Genomic DNA, 27,297 nt, shown 5'->3' on the forward strand with positions numbered 1-27,297 from the left:
CAGGAAGACATAGAAAATCTAAACAGACCAATAACTCAGACACAGACTGAATCAGCAATAAAGAAAAACACAGAACCAGATGGCTTCCCTGCAGAATTCTACCAGACATTTAAAGAAGAACTAATTCCAAAGCTTCTCAAGCTATTCAAAAACAACTAAAAGTGAGGGAATGCTCCTAAACTGCTTCAATGAAGACAACATTACCTTAATTCATAAACCAGAAATATATACAACAAAAAGTGATAACTATAAACCAATATCCATGATGAACATAGATGTAAAAATCCTCAACAAAATATTAGCTAATCGAATCCAGCAACACATCAGAAAGATCATTCATCTGGACCAAGTGGGATTTATCCATGGCATATAGGGATGGTTCAACATTAACAACTCAATAAATGTGATACATTACATTAACAAACTGAAGAACATAAACCATTTGATTTTCTCAATGGATGAAGAGAAAGCATCTGATAAAATACAATATTGTTTAATGATGAAAACCTTAAGCAAATTGGGTATGGAAGGACATACCTCAATACAATTGAGGCAATTTATGATAAACCCACAGCCAACATCTTATTGAATGGGGAAAAGTTGGAAGCATTCCAGAACCAGACAAGGATTCCCACTCTCACCATTGCTATCCAATAAAGTTCTGTAAGTTTTTTTTTTTTTTTTTTTTGACAGGCAGAGTGGATAGTGAGAGAGAGAGACAGAGAGAAAGGTCTTCCTTTTTGCCGTTGGTTCACCCTCCAATGGCCGCTGCGGCTGGCGCATCGTGCTGATCCGAAGGCAGGAGCCAGGTGCTTCTCCTGGTCTCCCATGCGGGTGCAGGGCCCAAGGACTTGGGCCATCCTCCACTGCCTTCCCGGGCCATAGCAGAGAGCTGGCCTGGAAGAGGGGCAACCGGGATAGAATCCGGCGCCCCGACCAGGACTAGAACCCGGTGTGCCGGCGCCACAAGGTGGAGGCCTGTTAAGCCACGGCGCCGGCCTAAATTCTGTAAGTTTTAGCTAGAGCTGTTAGGCAAGAAAAAAAATCAAAGGAATACAAATTGGGAAGGAGGAAGTTAAACTTTCCCTGTTTGCAGATGACATGATTCTATAAATAGGGGAACCAAGAGACTCCTCTAAGAGACTACTGGAACTCAAAAAAGAGTTTGGTAAAAAGTGGGAGGATATAAAATTAACAGAAAAATCAATAGCCTTTGTATACACAGACAATGCCATATCTAAGAAATTCTGAGGTCAATCCCTTTCACAATGGCTACAAAAATATTAAATACCTTGGAATAAATTTAACCAAGATGTCAAAGAACTCTACCATGAAAATTCTAAGACATTAAAGAAAGAAACAGAAGAAGACAAAAAAATGGGAAAATCTTCCATGTTCCTAGATTGGAAGAATCAATATCATAAAATGTCCATAATACCAAAAGTAATTACAGATCAATGTGATCCCAGTCAAAATACCAATGACATTCTTTGTAGATCTAGAAAAAGTGATGTTAAAATTCATGTGGAAGCACAAGACCTCAAATAGCTAAAGCAAACTTACACAACAAAAACAAAGCCAGAGGTATCACAATACCTGATTTCAAGACATACTACAGGGCAGTTATAATTAAAACACCCTGGTATTGGCACAAAAACAGATGTTCAGACCAATAGAACAGAATAGAAATCAACCCAGAAATCAATCCACGCATCTACAACCAATTTATTTTTTACAAAGGAGCTAAAATCAATCCCTGGAGCAAGGACAGTCTCTTCACAAACGGTGCTGGTAAAACTGGATCGTGCATGCAGAAGTATGAAACAAGACCCCTGCTTTACACCTCACATAAAAATCCACTCAAATAAATCAAAGACCTAAATCTACGACCCAATACCATTAAATTACTAGAGAACATTGGGGAAACTCTGCAAGACATTGCATAGGCAAAGTATTTTTCTTTCTTGGAAAAGACTCCAGAGGCACAGGCAATCAAACCCAAAACTGACAAATGGCATTCTATCAAGCTGAGAAGCTTCTTTACTGCCAAAGAAACACAGCAAAGTGAAGAGGCAACCAACAGAATGGGAGAAAATATTTGCAAACTATGCAACCAATAAAAGGTTAATATATAAATCTATAAAGTGCTCAAGAAATTCAAAAACAATAAAGCAAACAATCTGGTTAAGAAACTGGAAAAGGACAAGAACAGGTAATTTTCAAGAGAGGAAATTCAAATGGCCAACAGACACTTCACTTGAAAAAATGCTCAGGATCAGTAGCCATCAGGGAAATGCAAATCAAAAGCACAATGAGGTTTCACCTCATCCCGGTTAGAATGATTATACAGGATCAACAAACAACAAACATGGTGAGGATGTAGGGAAAAGATACACTAATATATTGTTGGTGGGAACTTAAACTGGTCCAGCCACTGAGGAAGACAAGATACCTCAGAAATCTATATACAGACCTACCATAGACTCTCACTGCTGAGAATTTACCCAAAAGAAAAGCAATCAACATATGAAAGGGTTCTCTGTACCCTGATGTCTACTGCACCTCAAATCACAATAGCTAAGATATGAAATCAACCCAGATGTCCACCAACTGATGAATAGATAAAGAAATTATGGTATATACACACTGTGGAGTACTATACAGGTATAAAAAATATGAAATTCTGTCCTTTGTCAAAAAAAAAAAAAAAAAAAAAAAGGATGCAACTGGACACCACTATACTTAGCAAAATAAGCCGGTCCCAAAAGACAGATATCATGTTTTCTCTGACTGGGGCAACTAACACAGTACCTAAAAAGTAATATATTGGCCGGCGCCGCAGCTCACTAGGCTAATCCTCCGCCTTGCGGCGCCGGCACACCAGGTTCTAGTCCCGGTTGGGGCGCTGGATTCTATCCCAGTTGCCCCTCTTCCAGGCCAGCTCTCTGCTGTGGCCAGGGAGTGCAGTGGAGGATGGCCCAATTCCTTGGGCCCTGCACCCCATGGGAGACCAGGAGAAGCACCTGGCTCCTGCCATCGGCTCAGCAAGGTGCGCTGGCCGCAGCGCGCCAGCCGTGGCAGCCATTGGAGGGTGAACCAACGGCAAAAGGAAGACCTTTCTTTCTGTCTCTCTCTCACTGTCCACTCTGCCTGTCAAAAAAAAAATGTAATATATTGTGTTGTACATATATGTACATTTTGAGATTCGATGATTGTTTACAGCCCTTATCTCTACTGTTGAAGAACAGAATTTTCTTCTTTATACTATTTGTTGAACTCTTTACTTAGTGTAGGGTTATTAAGAGTATTAAGTAAACTAAAAATAGATGTTTGTAAAAATTAAAAATGAGAATAGGAGAGGGAAGGAGAAGAAGGTTTGGATTATGGGCAGGATGGAGGGTAGGTTGGGAAGTATGACTATGTTCCTAAATCTGTATATATGAAACACACGAAACTTGTATAACTTAAATAAAATTAAAAAAATAACAAATGCTGATAAGGAAGTGGAGAAAAAGGTACCCTAATATACTGTTGGTAGGAATATACCCTGATGCAACTATTATGGAACATACTATGGAACTTCCTCAGAAAACTAGATTTACCATATGACCCAGCTACCTCACTCTAGGGAATATACCCAAAGGAAATGAAATTAGCATAAGAGTTACCTGAACCCTCATGTTTATAGCAGCTCAATTCACAATAATTAAAGTATGAAATATACCTAGATGCCCTTCAACTGATGACTGGATAAAGAAAATGTGGTATACAATTTACATGATAGAAATCTTAACCATAAAAAGAATGAAATCCTGACTTTTGCAACAAAATGACATAACTGGAATTTATTATGCTAAGTAGAATAATCCAGTCTCAAAAACAATTATCATAGTTTCTCTGATTTGTGGTAGCTAATATATAGAGTATTAAACAAATTAATGTATATGAGTGAAATTTACATCTTGGGATTTAATTGTTGTTTGTACCTTTTGCTTATATTACTGCTGAAAAGTGGTCTTTGTACTTTTTTATTTTTTGAACTATTTAGTGGAGTATTGTCTAATTATAAAGAAAATTTAAAATATTATTTCAACAACTAAAAATGAAAGGAAGAAATGAGAGGGGAGAGAAATATTATCACCAAGATGAAATTTAGTAGGGATATATCCAAGATGAAATACAGATGAATGTCATTGGAAATGAGATGGTCAAAACAAAGGTTACATTTATAATGTTTTATCTCATGGACTTTTATTTACATTATAGATCAATATTAAGGGAACAGATTTCATGTAGTTATTAGATACACATCTAAGAAGGTAATAATATATATAGTATGTATAATATATGTGTATATATACGTATATATACATACACGAAATGGCCACCAATAACTAGGGTTGAGCCAAGCTGAAGCCAGGAGTCAGGAGCTTTTTCTGGGTCTCCCATGTGGGTGCACATCCTCTATTGCTTTCCCAGGTGCATTAGCAAGGAGCTGGATCCAGATGCGAAGCAGCGAGGACTTGAACTGGCACCCATATGGGTTGCTGGTATTGTAGGTTACAGCTTTAACCTGTTGTGCTATAGCACTGGCCCCTTGTCTTCCTTCTTGAAAGCACTACATTAGAATAACTCACTAGGTCCACAATCTTCTATCTTTCTAGTTATTTTATTTAATTTCCCTCATTATACCTATTCTTAAACCTCTTGGGAGTTTCTAGGCTCTTTACTTTTATTTCTTAGTCCTTGCTTCACCTTTTCACCTTAGTATCAAGATTCTTGCTTTACTTTTAGCTTTCATTCCACTGTCTTTCTTTGCACAGACACCATAAAATATCTAATACAGAGAACTCCAACTGTTCATCTTATCTTTTCTCAACTGCTAAATTCAAGGTGCTCAGCCTGGTAAGGTAATCAATTTCCATTGGCTGTCAAGGTCTACTGACTGTATCCTTTCCTGTTTCACCCTCAGTTGACTCTACATCTCTTTAGAAGTTCTTTAGATCTCTTTTATTCTCCTCACACTTTAGATCCTATTCTTTCAAATACAAAGAAATAAAAGCTGCTATGTAACTTTTTGCTATAGGTGAGACAATGAAAACTCAGGTTAAAAACTTGATCAAAATCCACAGCTAGTAAGGAGCAAAACAAAACAGCTTGACTTCTGAATCCGTGTTTTTAACTTCCACATATAATAATGTTTTGCAATTTCTGTTTCTCAGTTTCTTCCAGTTCTTCTAGATGAAAACCCAGGCTCCATTCTTGCCTACCCATTCACCTTAACGACCAACAGCTAATTATGCCCTATCTTCATCAGCACTTTGCTAGGAAGCACCACCATCATGTCCTGGATTACAGCAACAGCCCTCAGATTGCTGCTAGTCCATCTTGTTCTCGCTGAAGATAATGTGAATGATCTTTCCAGAATACAACCCTGCCCTGGCCAATATAACTCTTAGTCCAACTCTCTCCCACTCCTTAAATGTGTTCCTGTAGACCAACATTTGGCCAACTCCTTTTGTAAAGGGCCACAAAGTAAATATTTTAGGGCTTGTGAGACATGTGGCGTCTGTTTCAGACTTAACTCTGCTACAGTACCACCGAAGTGGCCATAAATATTATGTAAACAAATGGGCACGGCTGTGTTGTGCTAAGACTTTATAACAGTAGGCTGGAATATGGCTGACAAGTGGTAGTTTGCCAGTCTTTTCTTCTGTCATACTTCACTCATTTATCCCATTAGTATTAAGTAACTTGTCTGGGCTAAACACCGTGTTAATCACAAGAGATACAGTGTGGAGAAAGACACCTATGTTCCTTGTCTTCACATAGCTTAATATTTAGTACGGGAGAGAAATCTTAATTTAAAAAAAAAAACTTACATTAATATATAAAACTGCTACTGTGGTCAGAACCTCAGGGGAAATGTAAAAAGTGCTACCAAACCTCTGATCTGTAGCAGAGACCCTTGTCTTTTAATTAAACTTGTTTTTAACTAACATGATTAAAGTTGTGGTAGAGGCTTTCCAAGGTCAGAAGAAGAAAAAGGGAGGCATTTGTCTTGGGAATGAAACATGGTTGTTATCTGCCTGCCTATGAATGCTTCAACTGTAGTCCCTATCTGCTTGTTGGTAACCATTCAGGTTCTGCTTGTTAGTACAGAGCAATGATGGGAACCCTTGCCAGACAGCAAAGAGCTCAGTATGTGTGTGGAAAAATCATCATAGGTAACAACCTTCACATGTACAGTACTGTATCAATCCTGTGGCCACCACGTAACACTCAAATAGTCAATCAAATGTATGCATGTAACCATAGAAGGGGAGACAAAGAGGCTCAATCCATATATGAGAAAAAAAAAACCTTCTTTGTTCAGGAATCAGTCTTTCAGATAAGAAATTCCATCTGGGCCTTACCCAGCATTATAAAAGACTACTTCTGTTCCCTGGTGTCTTGTCCTGCTACAGACCTAGACACAGGAGAAGGATTTCCTGAAGAATTTTGTTATTGAGAAAAAATTTGAAGGGAGGGAAGATTATTCTAGGGAGAGGGATCAACACTTGAGTAGACCTCATAACAGAAAAACGCCTGGCTCATTTCGGGACCCGAGAAGGCTAGAATGACAAAACTTAATGAAGCTGGAGACAGAGGCAAGGGTAAGACGTGCATTTTGGGCCAAATTCAGGATTTTCAGAAGGACTTAAAGAGAAAAAATAGGCAACTCAGATAAAAGCAGTCATCCAGGAATCAATAATGGAAAACAAATAGTAAAATGTGGCACATTATATCGACAGACAACTCTTACTGGGTAAAGCTTAGAAACAATGTATTTCAACCAAGAAGGTTGAAATATGTGTATGTATGTATATGTGTGTGTGTGTGTGTGTAATTTTTAAATTTTTTTTTAATTTAAGGTATACAAACTTCATGCTTTTCATAAATCCTAATTTAGGAACATAGAGACTCTTCCTACCCTACCCTCCATCCCACACTTCTTCCTCCTCCCTCTTCAATTCCCATTTTTATTTTATACTAAGAAGATCTATTTTTAATTAACTTAATGTGTTTAAATTTTTAAACAACCAAATATTTTTCTAGATATCTCATTTTTTGTTTAACCATAATCACTAGGGATTTTGTCATATTTCTGGAAGCTCATTCTATAGTTCACAGGTAATATGACACATCTAGAGTCAGAAAGTATTTATTTTAAATATAGGAATTAAATAAGAAATAATGGGTGAGATCATAAAGCTTAATTCTTGGCATTTAATAGGAAGTTAGAATGTATTTGCTGAATCTGGATCATAATAAAATAAAGTAAGTTCAGACATGTTGTTCTTGATCCATACACAGTGAGTATTTTATTACCTTGAATATCATCATTGAACGTGCAATACTGGTTTCGATACTTGTTCAGCAGACGAAATGCATTCACGTTGGCAAAATCTTCAAACTGAATAAGGCAATTCATACCATATCTATGGAGCAAAACATTGATAATAGAAGAGGTTAATGAAATAATATTTAGAGATAAACTTTTAAAATTATCACACAGAAAAGACAAAACACTATTTTCTTTTTATTTATTTATTTTTTTTAATTAAACTTTTATTTAATGAATATAAATTTCCAAAGTACAGCTTATGGGTTACAATGGCTTCCCCCCTCCCATAACTTCCCTCCCGCCCTCAACCCTCCCCTTTCCCGCTCCCTTTCCCCTTCCATTCATGTAAAGATTCATTTTCAATTCTCTTTGTATACAGAAGATCAGTTTAGTATATATTAGGTAAAGATTTCAACATTTTGCCCATATAGCAACATAAAGTGAAAAAACTACCATTGGATTACTAATTATAGCATTAAATAGCAATGTACAGCACATTAAAGACAGACAACCTACATAATTTTTTTCAAATTAATTAATTTTCTATGCCATTTCCATTTTAACACCAGGTTGTTTTTTTTTTTTTCATTTCCAATTCTCTTTATATACAGAAGATCACTTCAGTATATAATTAGTAAAGACCTCATCAGTTTGTGCCCACACAGAAACGCAAAGTATAAAAATACTGTTTCAGTACTAGTTATAGCATCACTTCGCTTTAGACGACACATTAGGGACAGATCCCACATGGGGTGTAAGTACACAGTGACTCCTGTTGCTGATTTAACAATTTGACACTCCTGTTCATGGCGTCAGTAATCTCCCTAGGCTCTAGTCATGAGTTGCCAGGGCTATGGAAGCCTTTAGAGTTCGCTGACTTTGATCTTATTCCGATAGGGTTATAGTCAAAGTGGAAGTTCTCTCCTCCCTTTGGAGAAGGGTACCTCCTTCTTTGATGGCCCCGTTCTTTCCACTGGGATCTCACTCACAGAGATCATTCATTTAGGTCTTTTTTTAAATTTTTTTTCCATGATATCTTGGCTTTCCATGCCTGCTATACTCTCATGGGCTCTTCCGCCAGATCCGAATGCCTTGAGGGCTGATTCTGAGGCCAGAGTGTTGTTTAGGACATCTGCCATTCTATGAGTCTGCTGTGTATCCCACTTCCCATGTTGGATCTTTCTCTCCCTTTTTGATTCTATCAGTTAGTATTAGCAGATACTTGTCTTGTTTGTGTGATCTCTTTGACTCTTAGACCTATCAGAGCTATCAATTGTGAGCTGAAATTGATCACTTGGACTAGTGCGATGGCATTGGTACATGCCATCTTGATGGGATTGTGTTGGAATCCCCTGGCACATTTCTAACTCCACCATTTGGGGCAAGTCCGATTGAGCATGTCCCAAATTGCGCATCTCCTCCCTCTCTTTTTCCACTCTTAGATTTAACAGGGATTGAGAAGTTTCTGTACTTCAAAAGAAACAGTCAGGAAAGTGAAGAGGCAACCAACAGAATGGGAAAAAATATTTGCAAACTATACTACAGATAAAGGATTGATAACCAGAATCTACAAAGAAATCAAGAAAATCCACAACAACAAAACAAACAACCCACTTAAGAGATGGGCCAAGGACCTCAATAGACATTTTTCGAAAGAGGAAATCCAAATGGCCAACAGACACATGAAAAAATGTTCAAGATCACTAGCAATCAAAGAAATGCAAATCAAAACCACAATGAGGTTCCATCTCACCCCGGTGAGAATGGCTCACATTCAGAAATCTACCAACAACAGATGCTGGAGAGGATGTGGGGAAAAAGGGACACTAACCCACTGTTGGTGGGAATGCAAACTGGTTAAGCCACTATGGAAGTCTGTCTGGAGATTCCTCAGAAACCTGAACATAACCCTACCATACAACTCAGCCATCCCACTCCTTGGAATTTACCCAAAGGAAATTAATTTGGCAAATAAAAAAGCCATCTGCACATTAATGCTTATTGCAGCTCAATTCACAATAGCTAAGACCTGGAACCAACCCAAAGGCCCATCAACAGTAGACTGGATAAAGAAATTATGGGACATGTACTCCATAGAATACTATACAGCAGTAAGAAACAACGAAACCCAGTCATTTGCAACAAGATGTAGTAATCTGGAAAACATCATGCTGAGTGAATTAAGCCAGTCCCAAAGAGACAAATATCATTTGTTTTCCCTGATCGGTGACAACTGAGCGTCAAAGGGGAAACCTGTTAAGTGAAATGGACACTATAAGCAACAATGAACTGATCAGCTCCTGTCCTGACTTTAGATGTACAATGTAATACTTTATCCTTTTTAGTATTTGTTGTTGTTCTAGTACTATTGGTTGAACTCAGTAATTAACACACAATTATTCTTAGGTGTTTAAATTTTAACAAAACACTATTTTCTTTTAAAGTTCCTATCTTATGGCTTAGTATGTGATGTATAAGTATGTGATTCATTCAGCAAATATTTATTGCATGTTTACTATAGAAAAGTCACACAAATTTGACATCTGGAATAATGGAAGTGACAAAGCATGGTCCCTATCCTAAGGAATTCAAAATTTAGTAGAAATAAAAACCTTTTGAGATAAATGTAAAATACATAAAAAAGTAACATAAAAGTGTCATAAATCAGGAATTACAGCTTTTCACAGAAGACAGACAACATTTTTAGCTGGGGGTACAGATTAAGCAAAAAATGAATTAAGTTTTAGTTACAATTTTCAAAAGTAGATATGTAGAGTTTTATAAGCTTAGGGAAAGCAGAAACAAAATAACTGAGGTGAAAAGTGGGAAAGAAAAATGTGCTTAAAACATGGTAAACAGCCCTATTTGGCTACAATGTTGTGATATATGTAAGGGCACTGTGGAATTAAGTTCAGATCTTCATTCTGTTATTTTTAATTCTTCCTATATGTTCTAGTTTCACCTCCATGTGTCAAAGACAGCTATTCCATCAATAGATGAATGGACAAAGAAAATGTGGCATATATATATATATATATATACACAATGAATATCATTCAGCTATACAAAAATGAAATCATACCATTTGCAACATAATGTTTAGAACTGGAGTACATAGTGTTGCATGAAAAACAAATACCACATGCTCTCCCTTAATTGTGGGAGCTAAAATTAAAAATTAAAAAAATAAAAAAACCAGTTATTTGAACAGTGGCCATCTCGCTATACTTACCTGCCTCCTTGGCTCCCCACACTCTGCATGTCTCTCTCAAACCACTGAGACAGCACCCAAAGTCATGCTATTTAGTCTTTTTTTTTTAACTTTTATTTAATGCATGTAAGTTTCCAAAGTACAGCTTATGGATTACAATGGCTCCCCCCCCCCATAACTTCCCTCCCACCCGCAACCCTCCCCTCTCCCGCTCCCTCTCCCCTTCCATTCACATCAAGATTCATTTTCATTTCTCTTTATATACAGAAGATCAGTTTAGTATATATTAAGTAAAGATTTCAACAGTTTGCCCCCACATAGTAACACAAAGTGAAAAATACTGTTTGAGTACTAGTTATAGCATTAAATCACAATGCACAGCATATTAAGGACAGAGATCCCACATGAGGAGTAAGTGCACAGTGACTCCTGTTGTTGACTTAACAAATTGACACTCTAGCTTACGGCATCAGTAATCACCCTAGGCTCTTGTCATGAGTTGCAAAAGCTTGCCTTTTGAGTTCACCAACTCTGATCTTATTTAGACAAGGTCATAGTCAAAGTGAAAGTTCTCTCCTCCCTTCAGAGAAAGGTATCTCCTTCTTTGATGACCTGTTCTTTCCACTGGGATCTCACTCGAAGACGCCATGTTATTACAGTGCAGATAAGATCTCTCCATCTGTCTAGTCTGATCCAACAAAAATCTGTTAAGTCTGTTTCCATTTTACCATTATATTATTATATACTTGTCACTGATGAGCTATCTTTTAAAATCACCATAAAATTCACAGGCAAAAACTGGTACTAAATTTTATTGGTATGTTTTGGTGATTACTAGTGAAAGTTGGCATATTTTTCTGTATCTATGTCATTTGTAATTCTTCTTGGAAGATTATGTTTGTTAGTTAACTTTTCTATTGTGTTAGTCCTTTGCTTTATTATTTCATAGGAGGTCTTTATATATATATATTTTTTTTCATTTTCTATTCTCTTTATATACAGAAGATCAATTTAATATATATTAAGTAAAGATTTCAACAGTTTGCACCCACATAGAAACACAAAGGGAAACAAAGGGAAACATACTGTTTGAGTACTAGTTACAGCATTAAATCACAATGTACAGCACATTAAGGACAGAGATCCCATATTAGGGGCAACTGCACAGTGACTCCTGTTGTTGACCCAACAAATTGACACTCTAGCTTATGGCGCCAGTAACCACCCTAGGCTGTCGTCATGAGTTGCCAACGCTATGGAAGCCTTTTGAGTTCACCGACTCATCATTTTTAGACAAGGTCATAAAAGACAGGGTGAGGATAGTAACCAATGATCCTAAGAGTGGCATTAACCAGGTCTGAACAATTCTATAGCATTAAGTGGGGAAGAGGACCATCAGTACACACAGGTTGGGAGTAGAGCCATTGGTGGTAGAGTAGAGGTTATGATTACAAAGGAATGAGGCCCAGGTGCACTAGACAGGGTCTAGAACAAAGGACAGAGTCATTATTAGAGGAGCTAAGAAAGATGCTGTCTAAGCTACAATTAAGTTTTCTGATTGAGAGGCAAATAGAACCTGACAGAAGGGGCTTGATAATAATCTGGTGGGCTTTAGGCCTTGTAAGTTAAGAGGCCCAGACCTATCCATCTCTTCACATGGGGTACATCCTAAGGGAGGTGTGATCCTCTTAGGGGAAGGCACTCTGTTGACTTTCATTACTTGGCTGGGCTGGGAGGAGAGCTGGCCAGGTAAAGGCAGGTGGCATCTCTAACAAGAAATTTACAGTTCTGCCTTCAATGTTGCTGACCCTACTTGGCCGTCCCCTCAGCTGCAGTGGTCAGTTGGGCTGAGTGAAGGGCTTTTCAGCTTAGAGCCAATAAGATCTGTGGTTCTGGAGGTCTTTCTATGTTAATAGTGCCTGCTACTATATGTATTGCAAATAGTTTTCCTAATCTAGTAAATGGTGCCATTAATCATTTAGTCAATGTTCCTCTTTGTTTTGATCAAGGAATATTAAGTTAGTACACAGTCATATGTTTCAATCTATTTATAATTTCTTATTTATGATGGTATGCTTATAATAGCCTTATCCACATATATTAATTTAATTGTTAAAATTTTCTTCTATGGTATTACGAATTTATAAAATAGTTAACTTCTAAATTTGGCATAATTTTATTGCTACATCATAGATTTTAAAGAAAGATAGATTAAAATTTCTGTTTGCCATATAATTAACCCAGCTATGCCAGCATCATTAACAGTTCATATTTCCTCTCATCACTTCTAATCCTATACCATATTCTATTCTATAGTAGGATCTGTTTCTGTGCTTTTCTGTTACTTTACTACTGTTAATGACAACTTTTTTTTTTACTTTATAAGATTTAAGACACACAAATATACACACATGCACATTCACTTGTTCTTCAGAACCATTCTACAAAGTGGGCACAGAGGCACACCGTGTTTCCATTACTCAGTATTCATTGTCTAGTAGTAAGGATGCATCCACTAATTTCCCTATGCAGAAAAATATGCCTGTATTTTCTCATGATAGTTTTCTGATAACTTTAATATTGTTAGTCACCCCCTATTCTTCTTTTAAGTATTTGCTTAGCTGATATAGTGGGTTTTTCTGAAGATTTATTTATTTGAAAGGTAGAGTGACAGAGAGAAAAGGAGACACAGGGTCAGAGACAGATCTTTCATTTCCTGGTTCACTCTCCAAATGGCTGCAACAGCTGGAGTTGGACCAGGAGTCCTAAACTCCTCAGAGGTCTCTCACAAGCATGGCATGGGCCATCTTCTGTTGTTATCCCAGGCACACTGGTAGGGAGACAGACTGGAAGTGCAGCAGCCAGGACCTGAATGAGCAGCACTCCAATATGGGATTCTGGTGTTATGAGCAGCAGCTTAACCTACTGCAGCACAATGCCAGACCCTGTTACACAGTGCCTTAAGAGCATAGACTCCATAGTCAAACCTAGAGATCAAATCTTGTCCTCACATACCGTGTATCTTTTAACTCTTCTTTGTTTCTTTTTCCCATTGGAAAAAATGAGAATAATAAAAGCATATTATCATAAGGCTGTTATAAAGATTAAATGAAGTAATAGATGTTAAGTGCAATGAATAGCACATAAGTACTCTGTAATCACTATATTTTTAAAATTTTATGGTACTAATAGAAGCCAATAGACAGTAATGAATAAAATCCACAAAAGCCTAAGAGATAATAACTGTCATCCTAAATAATATATCTAGCAAAGCTACCTCCAAGAATAAGGTTAAGGGGGATCCAAGATGGCTGAACAGCATATAGCCACAATAACTTAATCTGCTCTGAGATACGAAAAGAACAAAGGAAGGACTACGTTTCCAGGAGTCTGACTGAAGAAGTGAAAAAAACAACAAAGACTCCACGGCACAAGAAGAGAGAAGACAGCTACATCACTGCAGGCAGCTATGGTGTGGGCCACCACCTTACCATGTCAAGGTAGAAAGAAATCGCCACACACCACTCACCGGTTTTGCTGAGAGTGAAACCCAGTCACCCACTGACATTCATTTCATCCTGGAGAGCTGACTGGAATCTGAGCAACTGCTGGGCTTGGAGCAGGGAAGCCACCTTGTTTCCTTTGCCTCCCTCATTCCCACAAGACCGTACTCAGCAGCACGAAGTCATGCAGTGCATCTCTGTTCTCCTACCAGCACCACAGTCACAGTCAGGGCCATGTGTGGGGCAAAGAACAGATCCCCTGCATCCTGTTACTGTGGGAGTTTTAGGGCATTAGCCCCAGAGCTACACTCATACACCCTACATGAGAAAGGGGGATTCACCTTAGCATCTGGGGGCTATCCTAGAAGAAGCCCATAAAAAAATCTGCTCCCACCCTGGGAGAGCTGGATAATGAACCCACTATGCCCTGCAACACCAGGACTGTAACAATTTGTACTAAATTTCTCTGTGCCACTGGAGTCTACCCAGTGGACTTTCAGAAGAACTTAACCGCATTTCACCTCTCTGGATTCCACAATAAAATCTCTGGTATACCTTGTAGTCACCATGTAGGACTGGAACAGGGTTCAGTTCATATCCCCTAATCCTAGGACTACAGCTGTTGGTATTATAAGCCATTGTACCAGTTGGACTTTCCTAGCAAAACCTGAGGAAGGGTCCATCCACAACACATGGTCCTAGAGCCACAGAAATTGGCTCCATGAGCCCTGGAATCACTCAGGCTTGCCAGTAAGACAAGGGAGCAATCATCTTTGTCTCGCTTGGCACCAAGTACAATTCCCTGGCTATCACAATTGCCAGGGAGACTGGCACTGAACTCTCTTTGGACCAAAGACACACACCCAAGGGAACCCTTATCCAAATCAAGCCACATGTTTGTTCCTATGAACTGCAGCAGACTAGTCCAGTGCATCATTTATAGACACAGATGACATTAATTAAGACAAAACAAATCACTCGGAGGCTACATTCATCTAGAACCAAAGCCAAAGCAACAAGCCAAGTGATACCCTGCATTACAGCTAAACCATAAACTCTTTCACAATAAAACCTACTCCATAAACAAGATGGGATGCTTACACCAGATGGAAGAGAAGTCAACAAAGGGACACAGGAGACATGAAGAAGCAAGGAAGCATGACACCTCCAAAAAAAAAAACAATACACCTCCAGAATTAGATCCTGAACTGGAGGAAATCTATGGAATGACAGATATAGAATTCAAAATAATGACTGTAAGGAAACTCAGTGAGATGCAAGAGGACACAGATAGATCAAAGAAACAAGGAAATCAGTGAATGACATGAATGATAACATTAATAAGGAGACAGAATTCATTAGGGAATAACAGAAATTTTGGAGATGAATTCTTCAATCAGAGAAATGGATGCAACTGGAGGACATTATGTTGAGTGAAATAAGCTATACTAAAAACAAAAACAAAAACAAAACCACATCTTCTCCCTTATACGTGGGAGCTAAACTTTAAAAATCAAAAATAAGAAAGAAAAATATTTATTAATATGTCTGCAAATATAGTTTTGTAAAACTTTGTTTTATATCGTTGTCAAAACCAATGTTTAAGAATGCTATACTAAAGTATAGGCAAGATGGCGGAATAGGCAGGAAGCACACTATTAGGCTGGAGAGAGAGACAGGTTAATATAAGTGGAGATACTGCAGGGTCAAGGAAGAGTAGGGGATAAAACAGCATAGGAAACTCTTCCGGAACTAGAGATTCACAGTGTACCTGCGTGGAGAGCGTGGGAGCCCAAGATCGGGACACCAGCAGCAGACTCAACGCACCAGCGCTGGAACGCGAGGTGAGCCGAACCACAATAACCCGAGACACCAGCGGGCAAGCGGAAAGAGGAGGCTAGAGGGAACGAGGCTTGAAACTTCGTGGGGAAAAGTTCACCAGGCTAACTTGAAGAGAGAGAGGAAAAAAATAAAAAAAAGCGACCGATACGGACACAAGTTTCTCTCTCTCCGCTCACCTCTCAAAGGCGAGCAAGACAGAGCAGGCGCCATTTTGGACATACGTCATAAGCAGGGCGACCTCAGGTCTGCACCAGCCCTGAGCCTAGCAGAAAAACCTGACTCTGGGGGGAGGGGTGAAATAACAGGAGATTAGCATCTAACTTGGCAACCCAGTGGGAGATTGCGGGAGAATTGGTGCCCACACTGAGGGCAGCAGAGATTCCCTGTGTGGTCCGTGGGAAAGAGCTTCCGATTTCTGGCTCCTGTGGGTATATCATTTGCCTGCTAACTACCTCCAATTACATTCAGCTGTGCGGAATTACTTCCCTTTTGAATCAAAAAAGAGAGAGATTTACCACACCTAACCTGGGAGTCTCATCTTTGACGCACCCTCAGCCCTGAGGAACCAAACACAGCTCTCAGTCCACACTCATCCCAAGCCTCTAAGGCACCACTGAAAGCAGACAGTCCACTTAATATAGAGCCATAGTGTAACAAGAAAAAACACCACAGTGAAGAAACCAAATATCTCCAACATGCCAAACAACAAACGCAAAAACCGAGCTAACAAGAACAAGGAAGACACTATGACACCCCCAAATGAAAAAGACACCCCAATTCAAGATTATGAAGATGGGGAGATTGAAGAAATGCAAGAATCAGATCTCAAAAAATTGATAATAACATTAAGAAGTTCTCAAAAACAAATTCTTGAACTACAGAAATCCTTCATGGACAAGATAGAAAATCTCTCTCGTGAAAATGAAATATTAAGGAGGAATCAAAATGAATTGAAACAACTAGTGGAACAAGAAATGGTGATAGTGATGAGAAATCATAATGAAATGAAGAATTCAATAGATCAAATGACAAACACATTAGAGAGTCTTAAAAACAGAATGGACGAAGCAGAAGAGAGAATATCAGACTTAGAAGACAGAGAACAGGAAAGGAAACAATCAAATCAAAGAAAAGAAGAAGAAATCAGAAACCTAAAAAATACTGTCAGGAATCTACAGGATACTCTTAAAAAACCCAACATTCGGGTTCTAGGAGTACCTGAAGGCATGGAGAGAGAGAAAGGATTAGAAGGCCTTTTTAGTGAGATACTAGCAGAAAATTTCCCAGGTTTGGAGAAAGACAGAGACATCCTAATACAGGAAGCTCATAGAACCCCTAATAAACATGACCAAAAGAGATCCTCACCACGACACGTCGTAATCAAACTCACCACAGTGAAACACAAAGAAAAGATCCTAAAATGTGCAAGAGAGAAACGCCAGATTACTCTCAGAGGATCTCCAATCAGACTCACAGCTGACTTCTCTTCAGAAACCCTGCAAGCTAGGAGAGAATGGCGAGACATAGCCCAGGTGCTAAGAGAGAAAAACTGCCAGCCCAGAATATTATATCCTGCAAAGCTCTCATTTATGAATGAAGGTGAAATAAAGACCTTTCACAGCAAACAGAAATTGCAAGAATTTGTCGCCACTCGTCCAGCCCTGCAAAAGATGCTTAAAGATGTGTTACATACAGAAACACAGAAACACGGTCACCAATATGAAAGAAGGTAAAGGTAGGAAACCTCACACCAAAAGATCACAGGAATCTCAAACCATATATTAGAAAGTATCTTTGGCTAATGGCAGGGCAAAGTTACTCCTTCTCAATAGTCACATTGAATGTTAATGGCTTGAACTGTCCAGTTAAAAGACACCGATTGGCTGATTGGGTTAAGGAACAAAACCCATCCTTTTGCTGCTTACAAGAAACCCATCTATCCAACAATGATCCATACAAGCTGAGAGTGAAAGGCTGGAAAAAGATATACCACGCCAACAGAAATGAAAAGAGAGCGGGCGTAGCCATCTTAATATCGGATAACATAAACTTCACCACAAAAACTGTTAGGAGAGACAAAGAGGGGCACTATTTAATGATTAAGGGATCCATTCAACAGGAAGATATAACGATTATCAACGTATATGCACCTAATTACAGGGCACCAGCTTATTTAAAAGACTTGTTAAGGGACTTAAAGGGAGACTTAGACCCCAATACAATAGTACTGGGGGACTTCAATACTCCACTCTCAGAGATAGACAGATCATCAGGACAGAAGATCAACAAGGAGACAGTAGATTTAAATGACACTATAGCCCAAATGGATCTAACAGATATCTACAGAACATTTCATCCTACATCTAAGGACTTTACATTCTTCTCAGCAGTACATGGAACCCTCTCTAGGATTGACCACATACTAGGCCATAAAGCAAGTCTCAGCAAATTCAAAAGAATTAGAATCATACCATGCAGCTTCTCAGACCACAAAGGAATGAAATTGGAAATTGGCAACTCAGGAATCCCTAGAGCACGTGCAAACACATGGAGATTGAACAACATGCTCCTGAATGAACAATGGGTTATAGAAGAAATTAAAAGAGAAATCAAAAATTTTCTGGAAGTAAATGAGGATAACAGCACAACATACCAAAACCTATGGGATACAACAAAAGCAGTGTTAAGAGGAAAGTTTATAGCAATAGGTGCCTACATCAAGAAATTGGAAAGGCACCAAATAGATGAGCTTTCAAGTCATCTCAAAGATCTAGAAAACCTGCAGCAAACCAAACCCAAACCCAGTAGGAGAAGAGAAATAATTAAAATCAGAGAAGAAATCAACAGGATTGAATCCAAAAAAACATTACAAAAAATCAGCCAAACAAGGAGCTGGTTTTTTGAAAAAATAAACAAAATTGACACCCCATTGGCCCAACTAACTAAAAAAAGAAGAGAAAAGACCCAAATCAATAGGATCAGAGATGAAATGGGAAACGTAACAACAGACGCCACAGAAATAAAAAGAATCATCAGAAATTACTACAAGGACTTGTATGCCAGCAAACAGGGAAATCTATCAGAAATGGACAGATTCTTGGACACATATAACCTCCCTAAATTGAGCCAGGAAGACATAGAAAATCTAAACAGACCAATAACTGACACAGAAATTGAAACAGTAATAAAGGCCCTCCCAACAAAGAAAAGCCCAGGGCCAGATGGATTCACTGCTGAGTTCTACCAGACATTTAGAGAAGAACTAACTCCAATTCTCCTCAAACTATTCAGAGCAATCGAAAAAGAGGGAATCCTCCCAAATTCTTTCTATGAAGCCACCATCACCTTAATTCCTAAGCCAGAAAGAGACGCAACATTGAAAGAGAATTACAGACCAATATCCCTGATGAACATAGATGCAAAAATCCTCAATAAAATTCTGGCCAATAGATTGCAACAACACATCAGAAAGATCATCCACCCAGACCAAGTGGGATTCATCCCCGGTATGCAGGGATGGTTCAACATTCGCAAAACAATCAACGTAATACACTACATTAACAGACTGCAGAAGAAAAACCATATGATTCTCTCAATAGACGCAGAGAAAGCATTTGATAAAATACAACACCCTTTCATGATGAAAACTCTAAGCAAACTGGGTATGAAAGGAACATTCCTTAACACAATCAAAGCAATATATGAAAAACCCACGGCCAACATCCTATTGAATGGGGAAAAGTTGGAAGCATTTCCACTGAAATCTGGTACTAGACAGGGATGCCCTCTCTCACCACTGCTATTCAATATAGTTCTGGAAGTTTTGGCCAGAGCTATTAGGCAAGAAAAAGAAATTAAAGGGATACAAATCGGGAAGGACGAACTCAAACTATCCCTCTTTGCAGATGATATGATTCTTTATTTAGGGGATCCAAAGAACTCTACTAAGAGACTGCTGGAACTCATCGAAGAGTTTGGCAAAGTAGCAGGATATAAAATCAATGCACAAAAATCAACAGCCTTTGTATACACAGGCAATGCCACGGCTGAGGAAGAACTTCTAAAATCAATCCCATTCACAATAGCTACAAAAACAATCAAATACCTTGGAATAAACTTAACCAAAGACGTTAAAGATCTCTACGATGAAAACTACAAAACCTTACAGAGAGAAATAGAAGAGGATACCAAAAAATGGAGAAATCTTCCATGCTCATGGATTGGAAGAATCAATATCATCAAAATGTCTATTCTCCCAAAAGCAATTTATACATTCAATGCAATACCCATCAAGATCCCGAAGACCTTCTTCTCAGATCTGGAAAAAATGATGCTGAAATTCATATGGAGACACAGAAGACCTCGAATAGCCAAAGCAATCCTGTACAACAAAAACAAAGCCGGAGGCATCACAATACCTGATTTTAGGACATACTACAGGGCAGTTGTTATCAAAACAGCATGGTACTGGTACAGAAACAGATGGATAGACCAATGGAACAGAATAGAAACACCAGAAATCAATCCAAACATCTACAGCCAACTTATATTTGACCAAAGATCCAAATCTAATCCCTGGAATAAGGACAGTCTATTCAATAAATGGTGCTGGGAAAATTGGATTTCCACATGCAGAAGCTTGAAGCAAGACCCCTACCTATCACCTTACACAAAAATTCACTCAACATGGATTAAAGACTTAAATCTACGACCCGAAACCATCAAATTATTAGAGAGCATTGGAGAAACCCTGCAAGATATAGGCACAGGCAAAGACTTCCTGGAAAATACTCCAACAGCACAGGCAGTCAAAACCAAAATTAACATTTGGGATTGCATCAAATTGAGAAGTTTCTGTACTTCAAAAGAAACAGTCAGGAAAGTGAAGAGGCAACCAACAGAATGGGAAAAAATATTCGCAAACTATACTACAGATAAAGGATTGATAACCAGAATCTACAAAGAAATCAAGAAAATCCACAACAACAAAACAAACAACCCACTTAAGAGATGGGCCAAGGACCTCAATAGACATTTTTCGAAAGAGGAAATCCAAATGGCCAACAGACACATGAAAAAATGTTCAAGATCACTAGCAATCAGAGAAATGCAAATCAAAACCACAATGAGGTTCCATCTCACCCCGGTGAGAATGGCTCACATTCAGAAATCTACCAACAACAGATGCTGGAGAGGATGTGGGGAAAAAGGGACACTAACCCACTGTTGGTGGGAATGCAAACTGGTTAAGCCACTATGGAAGTCTGTCTGGAGATTCCTCAGAAACCTGAACATAACGCTACCATACAACCCAGCCATCCCACTCCTTGGAATTTACCCAAAGGAAATTAATTTGGCAAATAAAAAAGCCATCTGCACATTAATGTTTATTGCAGCTCAATTCACAATAGCTAAGACCTGGAACCAACCCAAATGCCCATCAACAGTAGATTGGATAAAGAAATTATGGGACATGTACTCCATAGAATACTATACAGCAGTAAGAAACAACGAAACCCAGTCATTTGCAACAAGATGGAGCAATCTGGAAAACATCATGCTGAGTGAATTAAGCCAGTCCCAAAGAGAAAAATATCATTTGTTTTCCCTGATCGGTGACAACTGAGCGCCAAAGGGGAAACCTGTTAAGTGAAATGGACACTATAAGCAACAATGAACTGATCAGCTCCTGTCCTGACTTTAGATGTACAATGTAATACTTTATCCTTTTTAGTATTTGTTGTTGTTGTTGTGGTTCTAGTACTATGGGTTGAACTCAGTAATTAACACACAATTATTCTTAGGTGTTTAAATTTTAACTGAAAAGTGATCCCTGTTAAATCTAAGAGTGGAAAAAGAGAGGGAGGAGATGAAGAGCTATGGGTTATTTAACTATGTGCTTATTTTCAAAGACTTGAATGATCACCTTGTAACAATGATCAGATTTGGTCTATGTTATGTCATGATTTTAAGGAATCTTATTTCAACCAGATATTTTGGATTTTGATATTGGTCTATTATGCTATGTTATATGTGCGTACATATTGTATTTCCACATGGGGAAATTTTATTAAGAGTTTTATTTTAAATGGCTTTTAGATAAGATTGTCCATAAATTTAAGCTGCTAAAATCAATCAAAGATACATTTTAATTTGTATGACCTGAATCTGTGTATCATATGTTTTAAACTTGTTGGTAGAAAGAAACTAAAAACATTTTATATGGTTGTGCTTAAGTTTACTGGTTAAACAAACTACACCATGTTAGATATTTAAGACGTGTTTTCAAATACATGATTCTTAAAATTTATAGAAGGCATTGGACCTTCCGGTAAATGTTTTATTAAGTTCTTATCTAAAGGTTGAAACGGTTTGCTAAGTATTCATGTAATATTGCTATTGTCAGCAAGTGATCTAGGACTTGCTCCCTCATCTCTCTATTATAAGCCCAACTTGTTCTTTCACTTCTCTATTCTCTTCAAGGTAGGGAACTAATTCTATTATGAAGGAATCTGTAGGATGCACAATTTAATCCTTAGACCTTATAAGAGATGGCTAACATTTTTCTGTAATAGCATAGCCAAAATATGAACTTAACTAATAATCTCATAGCTAGATTCACATTGCCATCAGCGAAGTATACAGTAAGTAGGAAAAAAAAACCTCCCTTTCAGACCAAAGGGAAAGAAAGTTTTAAAGTGAGAATATAATTTTCCTCATGGGCATTGTCTACCTTAGAAAAACTACTACAGAACATGCCTGTGACTATAGACTTGTAGTTCAGGCCACCGAAGATTAGAGATGGGACACGGGCACTCCCTTGACTTGCATCGTCTGGTCTGCTTTAACACAAACCAGGAGGAAAAGAAAGCTAGGCATCAGAAGCAATGGGTGGCAGGCCTATTCATGGCTGATCTGTACAGTGATCTGCCCTCAAGGAGACCCAACAGGCCAGTCCACTGCAGTGGCTTTCAATGTGGTAAGCCTGGGCTTCAGCAGAAGTCAGCTTGTGAAGAGCCCTGGCAGCTCTGCCAAGAGTTGGATCACTGGAAATGGACCTGCCCTGGAGTCGAAGGATGCCCAGGTCAGAGCCACAGATCTTATTGGCTCTAAGCTGAAAAGCCCTTCACTCAGCCCAACTTCCAAAGTGACCACTGCAGTTGAGGGGACAGCCAAGTAGGGTCAGCAACATTGCAGGCAGAACTGTAAATTTCTTGTTAGAGATGCCCCCTGCCTTTACCTGGCCAGCTCTCCTCCCAGGCCAGCCAAGTAATGAAAGTCAACAGAGTGCCTTCCCCTAGGAGGTTCACACCTCCCTTAGGATATACCCCATGTGAAGAGATAGATAGGTCTGGGCCTCTTAACTTACAAGGCCTAAAGCCCACCAGATTATTATCAAGCCCCTTCTATCAGTTCTATTTGCCTCTCAACCAGAAAAATTACTTGTAGCTTAAACAGCACCTTTCTTAGCTCCTCTAATAATGACTCTGTCCTTTGTTCTAGACCCTGTCTAGTGCACTTGGGCCTCATTCCTTTGTAATCATAACCTCTACTCTACCACCAATGGCTCTACTCCCAACCTGTGTGTACTGATGGTCCTCTTCCCCACTTAATGCTGTATAATTGTTCAGACCTGGTTAATGCCACTCTTAGGATCATTGGTTACTATCCTCACCCTGTCTTTTATGACCTTGTCTAAATATGATCAGAGTCGGGGAACTTGGAAGGCTTCCATAGCCTTGGCAACTCATGACGACAGCCTAGGGTGGTTACTGGCGCCATAAACTAGAGTGTCAATTTGTTGGGTCAACAACAGGAGCCACTGTGCGCTTGCTCCTGATGTGGGATCTCTGTCCTTAATGTACTGTACATTTTGATTTAATGCTATAACTAGTACTCAAACAGTATGTTTCACTTTGTGTTTCTATGTGGGTGCAAACTGTTGAAGTATTTATACTAAATTGATCTTCTGTATATAAATAGAATTGAAAATGAATCTTGATGTGAATGGAAGGGGAGAGGGGGCGGGAGAGGGGAGGGTTGCGGGTGGGAGGGAAATTATGGGAAGGGGAAGCCATTGTAATCCATAAGCTGTATACTGGAAATTTATATTCATTAAATAAAAGTTAAAAAAAATAAAAAAAAATAAAAAAAAATAAAAAAAATAAAGTAATAAAAAAAAAAAAAAAGAATGCTATACTACTATAGTTTTAATGTTGTGTGATTACTTTAAAATATACTGTATATGGGTGAAATGGTCATATTTTCATTCAATTATTGCTTATAGCTATTGTCTATATTTCCACTAAAGTAGGGTCTTTTTACTTTTTACTTGTTAAACTTCTTATGTGGTAAAGTAGTTAGGCCTTTTTACTATAAATGTAAATTTAAAAAATATGTTATCTTAAAAACTAAAACAAAAGGAAGTGAGGGTTGGAAGCAGAGAGGGGGATAGATTATGTTTTTAGAATTGTATCTGCAAATCACAATGAATCTGTTAAAAACTAGTTAAAATTAAACAATTTTTAAAAATAATAAAGTCAAAAACAATGACAGCTTTAGATAAATAAAAACCAAAAGATTTTTACTAAAGGAATTTTTAAAAGATATCTTTCAGGAAAAAAGAAATTAATTGCAGTAAAAAAGATCTGAGATATGAAAAATTGCTACAATATAAATAAATACAAACAATTTTTATCAACATAAAGCAGTAATGACACCTAGGTTACTTCTAGAAGAACAGAGTGAGGAGGCTGGCAAATTTGTTTCCCGAACAGTAAGGATGTTGCAGGACAAAAATCTCTAAAACACCCATCTCAGTTCTCTGGAAATCTACCAAAAACTCAAAGAAGAAAGCTTCTAAATGGAAATAGGGGTTACTTATTGAAAGGAACATAACATTTTTCTAGTCTTTATATGTGTATGATACCATTCTTCATCTTCCCAAGAAACTCATTAGCTATCTTTATTAAACAAACATTATAAAACTGCTACTATTAACTTGTAAAGACAATTCTATGGTTATAAACTATTAGTTATTTTATAACTTAAGCAGAAAAGCAAACTTGGTGGTAACAACTAAATATCCCAAACATAAATATCAGTCGGTAATCACGTAGTGACTGCAACGGCTCCTGCCCATTGCTCTGGTTTCTAAGCAGGCCTTTAGAAAGCAGATTACATGTCACTGGAGGGTGCCCTCCAATGGTTTCTTCCTGATGTGTCATATACTGGTGGTCTAGCGGCGTCAGACAATCTGTCATTATGTTCAGAAGAGCAGAATTTTGTGGTCTCTTTACGTGAGGAAGAATCAGAGCCATCTCAGTTCTATTCCCGGACCTACCACTTACTTGGTTCTGTGGTTTGGGGCTTGTTACAATTTCTCTGTGGTTAAAATGAAGTCCCCACAATGTGGTTTGCCTTCAATGTTTAGGACACAATATGGCCAGGCTATAAATTTATAATGTTTCCTAAGTGAAATCTGGGAATAGACAGGTAGTAAATAGTAAAATGGTATACAGGATACCTTCTCATTTACAGAAGTTTACTTTAAGAGTTATACTAGGAGTATACTGCATATGAATTTTAATTTCAGGACTTTTGTATACCTAGTAGTTAACTCTGATTTAACTCCTAGAGATTTAGAAAGAGGCATTCTAAATTCATTCTGTGATACAAGCATGTTGCATCATATAATACAAGAGAGTCATGTAAGGGATATTTTGCTCCAGTTTGAACCAGCCTTGTCACTATGAAATTATAAGTAGTAGAACACTCAGAAGTTAGCCAATTCAAATCTACGTGACTATGAAAAGAACCTACTATTTTATGATCAAAATATCACATAAAGTAGTGGGTGTAAATGGTTTTACGAGGTAACAGAAATACCGCCCATAAAATTAACATTTAAAACTCCAGAGATTTCGTACTTGTGGCACTGTTAAATCTAACAAAAACCTCATTACGTGGACTAATCAGTATATCTGGCACTTAATAACTGCCTGGCACTTTATCCCATCCTACCTCATTTAATGCTCTCATTAACCCAGTGAGAAAGGTACTGTTATCTATTTTACAGACGAAGAAACTGGAGCTCAGCAAGATGAAGAACCACAGCTGAGTTCAGAAAGCTATTAAGTAGTAAGGTCTGGACTGAATTTAAGGGTAATGGTTTTACCTACTATGTATAATGGCTCCCACAAAGCACCAGTACAGAGATAAGTCAGTGAAATGGACTGTATATTTATAACCAAACAGATTGCATTGATAAAGTAAGGGAGTTGAGAAGACAGCATTTGTATATTCAATATATCACACACTTTTATTATAGAAAGTATATAGAAAGACAGTAGTAGAGATTAGTCTTTCTTTGATTAAATCAAACTGTCACAAATTCACTGTAATCAGACTAACAAAGCTTGCTTTGATTTTTCCTGATACAATGAAATGTTTTTTTAAGGACAAATTATATAAATGACACTCTGAAGCATTCAAAATCCAGAGTATGTTAATTCTGAAGAGTACTTTAGAGATAATTTATTCAATATTACTCATTTTTGACATGGTACTGAGGTTCAATGAACTGACTGGCAAATAGGAAGCATGGACCTTCCCCTTGAAATTCTTATTGGAAAGACAAAGGGTGTAAGCAAAAATGTCAAGGGAAGTGCAGCATAAAAGCAAAATCAGTGCCACACAAAGAAATCTCTGGAAGATGGCCGGCGCCGCGGCTCAATAGGCTAATCCTCCGCCTAGCGGCGCAGGACACCAGGTTCTAGTCCCAGTCGGGGCACCGGATACTGTCCCAGTGGCCCCTCTTCCAGGCCAGCTCTCTGCTGTGGCCTGGGAGTGCAGTGGAGGATGGCCCAATTCCTTGGGCCCTGCATCCCAAGGGAGACCAGGAGAAGCACCTGGCTCCTGCCTTCAGCTTGGCGCAGTGCGCCGGCCATGGCGGCCATTGGAGGGTGAACCAACAGCAAAGGAAGACCTTTCTCTCTCTCTCTCTCTCTCTCTCTCTCTGTCCATTCTGCCTGTCGGAAAAAAAAAAAAAAGAAATCTCTGAAAGAGTTAGGGAAGAAGACAACACAATGGGGGAGGTTTAAATTGGAACCTTGATTGGATTAAAATAAGATGAGGGGGGTGATCTCAAAATTTGTACAAAGGGACACTGAATCCCAAAAGACCAATATTGGTCCCTGAATCTCTGATTATTAATAACCTTGAATGCTCATATAAATAATTTGAAGTTGACTTGAGTTCTCTCTGGCCAGGAGTCATTTAAACACAATTCTTTCTTTTAGGAAAAAAATTTAGAACAGAGATGTGGTCACCTCTTTGTTAATTCATGGCAATAT

The 27,297-nt window shown here is 38.3% G+C and overlaps 1 protein-coding gene across 1 annotated transcript in view; it reads right to left on the reverse strand.

Moving 5' to 3' along the window:
- Positions 1–27,297, reverse strand: part of ME1 (malic enzyme 1) — a 239,696-nt gene that overhangs the window by 50,531 nt on the left and 161,868 nt on the right. Inside the window, exon 7 of the mRNA XM_062186425.1 lies at positions 7,372–7,481. Coding sequence (XP_062042409.1) covers positions 7,372–7,481 — 110 coding nt within the window. The remainder of the gene's footprint in view (positions 1–7,371; positions 7,482–27,297) is intronic.

This window comes from Lepus europaeus, chromosome 3, assembly GCF_033115175.1.
Source record: "Lepus europaeus isolate LE1 chromosome 3, mLepTim1.pri, whole genome shotgun sequence".
Lineage (NCBI taxonomy): Eukaryota > Metazoa > Chordata > Mammalia > Lagomorpha > Leporidae > Lepus > Lepus europaeus.